Source organism: Pyxicephalus adspersus, chromosome 2 (assembly GCF_032062135.1).
Source record: "Pyxicephalus adspersus chromosome 2, UCB_Pads_2.0, whole genome shotgun sequence".
Lineage (NCBI taxonomy): Eukaryota > Metazoa > Chordata > Amphibia > Anura > Pyxicephalidae > Pyxicephalus > Pyxicephalus adspersus.
In genome coordinates, this window is record NC_092859.1 from 796,046 (window position 1) to 802,083 (window position 6,038).

The following is a 6,038-nucleotide window of genomic DNA, read 5'->3' on the forward strand; positions in this document are numbered from 1 at the left end:
GGTGTGTGTCAACTGATGGTCCCCAATGTTACCTAATGGGACTTATAAAAGGGGAGCTGGGATAATGAAAATCTTTTTGTGGCTGCAACATCTGAAGAATGCCATCAGATTTCATGTCATGGGGGGTATGAGAGGTGTGGTATATGTGTGCAGTGTATAGTGTGAGGAGGATAAGACCACTGTCTGCATTCCATTGCTTCTCCTTTCCCATCTGTCCCTTTCTGAAAATCTAATATTGGGATTTATGTTTTCCTTCACTGAACAAAGCTTCCTCTTCTGTGCTGAGATCTCAGTGTCACATAGTACGGATCTCAACCTGTATAGTACAATGTGACACACCCAGCCCCATTCTATTTCAGAGTCACAGAATTTCACTTTCATTTCTCCCTTCTTCTATCAGCGATGGCATCTGCTGATCTGAGAGCAGAGCTGGAATGTTCTATCTGTCTGAACATTTATACAGATCCTGTAACCCTGAAATGTGGACACAGCTTCTGCCGGGTCTGTATTGCCCGTATGCTGGATACACAGGAGGGGGATTATTCCTGTCCTGAATGCAGACAGAAGTTCCAGGAGCGACCCGCACTGCAGAGCAACATAAGACTGAATAACATAGCAAAGAATTTCCCCCCCGCTGAGCCAGATCAGGATGAGTCCGGGGTCCTCTGTACTCGCTGTGTGGACTCACCTGTACCTGCTGTTATATCCTGTCTGCTCTGTGAGGTTTCCCTGTGTAATAAACACCTGAGAGTCCACAACAAGGGACCAGAACACATCTTATGTGACCCCACCTTGTCACTGGAGAGGAGGAAATGCTCCATCCATAAGAAGATCCTGGAGTATTACTGCACTGAGGATGAGACTTGTGTCTGTGTGTCCTGCTGTCTCATTGGAGAACACAAAGGACATGAGATGGAGTCATTGGATGAGGCCTCTGGAAAGAAAAGAAATAAAATGAGAAATATCCTGCAGAAACTTCTGACAGAAAGAGAGGAGATGAAGGGAAGAGTGCAGAGTCTGCAGGAACACAGGAGGAGGACAGTCCTGAGTGAGATCTCTGGGAAGGCAGAGCCGGTCTCATTATCCATGTCAGATCTGATCCAGGAGCTGGAAGTAAAGAAGGGTGAGCTGTCCAGGAAGATCCATAACATTGAGGAGCTGTGTAACATGGCGGATCCACTGACCGTCTTACAGGAATCAGACACGGGGGACTTGTGTGATACTGAGGATGGAGATGATAGAGAGAGACTTGATAAACTCCTCCATGATGGGGGGGATGTGGATATGGCTGGGGTCTTACACAGATTATCTGATATAATAAGAGGGGTAAATGTATACTTCTATATACAGGGAGCTGAGGATATATCACTGGATGTAAACACAGCTGATAATTATCTACTTATATCAGAGGACAGGAAATTTGCATCCTGGACAGATATACACCAGAATCGCCCAGATACATCGCAGAGATTTTGGTATTATTCTCAGGTGTTAAGCAGTCAGAGTTTCTCCTCAGGAAGACATTACTGGGATGTGGATGTTGGGGGATCAGATGAATGGAGAGTCGGGATGTGTTACCCCAGTATAGAGAGGAGAGGATGGCAGTCAGAGATTGGAGATAATAAGAAGTCCTGGGGTTTGGACAGGTCAGGTAAACAGTACTCGGTGAGACATGACAATAATAGGATCCTCTTACCTGCTGATATCTCCAGTAACAGAGTCAGGATATATCTGGATTATAAGGCCGGGCAGATCTCCTTTTATGATCTGTGTGACCCCATCCGACCCCTCCACACATTCACCGCCTTCTTCACTGAGCCCCTCCATGCTGGGTTTGGTGTATTGGAAGGTTGTATAAAGATTTGTAGGGGGGATCAGATGTGAGAACTCCGTCCTGAGTCTGGTGACTGAAAGGGCCTGAGACACTCCATTTTGTTTCTCATTCTAGTTTTTAGTTATAAGAGATAGACATATTCCTGGTTTATTTATAATTTATGTGTAGAGGCCTGATGCTCTGCCAAATAAGTGTCCTTGCTAACATCTGCTAAACTCAGATAATGCTGACAATAAATGAATACCAAGATGTTCTGTACGTGTCTAAAACTAAAATGTAGCTAAGCAGTTTTATTTTAGTATACTTGTTCCTATGTAGTAAATGAGCATGTGCTGTGATATTTTGTTATGATATATACACTAGATGTTTGTTACAATAAAGTTGAAGGTTGCTTGATACCATATGAGTGTATGCGTCGTTGAGCAGTCTTCCCGGTCGCCTGTTCTGATGCAATGAGAGACACTGGGATGGATTGAGATGAGAGAAAAATAAAGCCAAGAACATTTCAGCTGGGGGCTCGTCCGGGACAGAGCACACAGACTTCAGTAAGTACGGGAATTCATTCCTATCGGGTTGGGAACTTTCTTACTTCTTTCCGAATAATTTCTGTTGCTTGTATCTTGAATTCATTAGGGGAAATTTATGAAAGGTTAGATTAACTATCTTTAGGTAAGATAGCCATCATTATAGGACTACTTGTATAAGTCCTCACATTTTTTAGGGAAGAATCAGTATAGTGCATTTTTTAAACATCCCAGTTTCTCATATGGTCAGATTCACTTTTGCTGTTGTCTGCCTCAGTCTTTGTGAATATAGCAGATGTTGTTTAAGTCACTTGGTCTCATTTTGTCCATCTACTTCTTCTCTTTCTCCCCTCTAGTGCGTAGAAGTATAAGATAATTTGTTTGTATGACACAAGTGTCCGGGTGGTAAGTGTATGGACCAGGGTCATTGAAGGTTTTGTCAACAAGGTGTAAGACGCACCACTTCCTCGGCTAGGTCTTATTGATCGTTGACTTGAGACAGGTGAAAGCACGGCGACACCGAGTTGGGTGCCTATGTCATGTTACTTAATTGTTGTGTATGATTATTATTAGAAAAGAGACAGGGGGATATTGGAACGGATATTATTAGAGCTGTAGTACGATCAGGTTATAACTCACACTTATGGTCTGCCACTAGGGAGAGTCCCCGTAGGTACACTAAACCACAAAAGCTCTATAAATAAAATTTGTATGTAGTTGGACTTGTTGTCCAAGTAAAATTTGTATGAAGTTGTTGGGCGGGCCATTGGGAAGGCTATTACACTGTTTGAAAATCTTAGGGTTCCTCCTTGCTGTGAACTGCCGAGACAGAGTACATACTATTTTAAGATCTTTTCTCATCCTACCTAGGTAATAATATAAACCCAGGACAGGTTATGAGCCTGGGTTAGTTAGAGGCACCCCCAATGTTTTATTTTAGTTAAAAACACTATGAGTTCAGGACTATGGGAATTAGCCTGAAACTTCGAATAATTGAGGCTACTCCTAAGACACATGAGCTATCGGTTACTAGAACGGATAGATAAAGTGGACACTAACAGTACACAATAACTGTGTTCTCTGTCTTGGCCGGTCCCTCAAAAAAGGGAGGATACCTTCAAAAATGAGTCAGAATAAAACAAAAATGCCTCCCCTTGAGGTAGGAGAAACATGTAAGGAATATGTAGCCCGTGTCTGTGGCACAGACTATCATTTAGTTATTGCCTGGGTTCTGTCCTTCTACAAAATGTGGACGATCTCCTCATATGTAGTTCTACTCGGGAGGCCTGCCAGGACTGTGTTAGTCTATTAACTGTGGTTATGTGAATGTGGACATAAAGTGGCAAGGAAAAAATTACAATGGTGTACTGAAAGTGTTGATTATTTGGGTTTTGTTCTCGGTAAAAGTGAGAGGAAAATCAGCCATGCCAGAATTACTGCCGTACTGGGTCTGCCCCGCCCTCAAACGAAGAAAGACATGTTAACCTTTCTTGGCATGATTGGTTACTGCCGCCAATGGATAGCTGATTGTTCCTAGTATGACAATATTCTGAGACAAGCCACTAAGTCTGAGATTTCATTAAATGGTCTGATGAAATTTTACAAGCTTTTAGTCATTTGAAATGTGCGATGGTTTCAAGTCCTGGTCTGAGCCTACCCGACTATGGCATGATGTTTCACTTACTTGCCAGGGACAATTGTAAAACCATGGCAGGAGTCCTGGCGCAAGAACATGGAGGCAAATTTCGCCCTGTTGCTTTTTTCTCAAAAGTGGTTCTGCTACAGGTTCGGGGCATGCCTGTGTGTCTCAGGAGTTTGGTAGCCTGTGCCATGGTCGCTGAGATGGCCACACCTATCACCCTAGGTCATCCCACCATTCTGCATACCTCACACAATGTTCAGGCCCTATTAAAAAACATACATACACAACATATGTCAGCACAAAGACTGCGTGGATATGAAAAAAAAGGCCCAACACCAGCATCTGAATTACCCGACTTCACCATTCACTCACCTACAAATTGACTTTACCCATATTCCAAAGACAGGAAGAAAGCAGGAGTATACCCTTGTGATTGTGGATATGTTCTCTAGATCAGTGATTTTCAACCACTGTGCCACGGCACACTAGTGTGCCTTGAGAGATCTTCAGGTGTACCGTGGGAAATTATCCAATTTCAGTTAATTGGTCCCAAAATGATTTATTTACTGCAAAAAATTTGTCTTCATTTGTCTATACCAGCGATGTATAGTGATAGGCAGAACCAAAAAAAAACTCTTCCACTAGATGGCAGCAGGTAGGTAATTTACGTGTCTGACTTTTTGGTGGTGTTCCGTGGGATTTTTCTAATTGTAAAGTATGTGCCGCGACTAAGAAAGGTTGGGAAACACTGCTCTAGATGGCCGAAAGCTTTTCCTACTACCAATGAAACCACAGAAATTGTGGTAAAGATTCTGTTACAAGAAATTATCCCCAGATGGGAATATCCCGTTCAAATTAATCTAGATAATGGCCCAGCTTTTGCGTCCAGGGTATGTAAGGAGCTTTCCAAAGCCCTCAGGATTGTCTGGAAGTTCCACCTCGCCTACCACCCTCAGAGTTCTGGGGTAGTAGAAAGGATGAATAGAACAATTAAAGAAAAAAAAAGAACAATTACTGGAGGCACAATCACTAATTTGAAAAAGTTTTTGCCTGTAACCTTAGCAGAAATTAGGATGCAGCCTAACAAGCATACTGGCTACTCACCATTTGAGGTCCTACTGGGAAGACCTTTCCTCACCCCTTGGGGTCCAAAGGCCCCCGTGATAGAAAAAGGGGATCTAGAAGTAGTACAGGCAGAATATATGAGGAAACTTGTGGAAACTTTAAATCAAGTTGAAAAAGATGTTGATTGCGCCTCTCCTTTCTCTCCACAGGAATCTACGCATCCTTTCCAACCTGGCGACGCGGTGATAGTCCAGTGCCTGGCAAAAGGACGAAAACAGAGTTCCCGTTTGGACCACCCACCCGAGTGGTAGCAGTCACCAGAACAGCGATTCTCACAGAAGAGGTTCCAATCTGGATTCATGCTAGCAGAGTGAAAAGGGTCCCTGGTTCTTCTTCTCTGGCGTCGAATGAAGATAACGAGGGTGAAGCAGGTGTGAAATCCCTGAAAAGTGCCTTGCCACAGGCTGAAGATGATGATCCCACATTATTCTGGGAGATTTGTTTGTCTGTTGATAATTATTAATCTTTGCATTTTCTTGCCAGTCTGGCTTATTAGTACCTGTATCTATCATCCAGAGGAGATGAGTTTCTTATGTGGTACACTGAATAATCAGTCAATATCCAAACGAGCTCAGGAGCAAGATCCCTTTGCTCCTGACCCCTTTCATTCTGAACAGAATAGTATAGTCAGAATGGCAAATGCCCTAAATGTTATCTTATTGTGCCTTGAAGACTTTCAGAGCCCACGGGACCCCATAAAAACATGTGTTGTTGCTGTGCCTACACCCGATGAATCCCTCCTTGAAGTCTGGTCAACAACTAAAAATACACAATCTTTTATTCCCTTGTATGACAGAGCTAGAAAATAGATTTCTGTGGATTATTTGTTACTTAAACATAACGTAGGGTGTCAGGATTTTAAAGGAATGTGTTGTTTTAATTTATCTGACAATTCTAGATCAATCCAGTCCCA

The 6,038-nt window shown here is 42.9% G+C and overlaps 1 protein-coding gene across 1 annotated transcript; it reads left to right on the top strand.

Annotated features, from left to right (window-relative positions):
• Nucleotides 1-227: 227 nt before the first annotated feature.
• LOC140322635 (E3 ubiquitin/ISG15 ligase TRIM25-like) lies at nucleotides 228-6,032 on the top strand. The gene has a single exon (XM_072399190.1). It carries the CDS (start codon nucleotides 403-405, stop codon nucleotides 1,882-1,884), a length of 1,482 nt encoding a protein of 493 aa, XP_072255291.1. The 5' UTR covers nucleotides 228-402; the 3' UTR covers nucleotides 1,885-6,032.
• The last annotated feature ends 6 nt before the right edge of the window (nucleotides 6,033-6,038 follow it).

Excerpts from the sequence above, each read along its gene's own strand:
- LOC140322635 (XM_072399190.1), top strand. The coding sequence starts at position 403 with ATGGCATCTGCTGATCTGAGAGCAGAGCTGGAATGTTCTATCTGTCTG.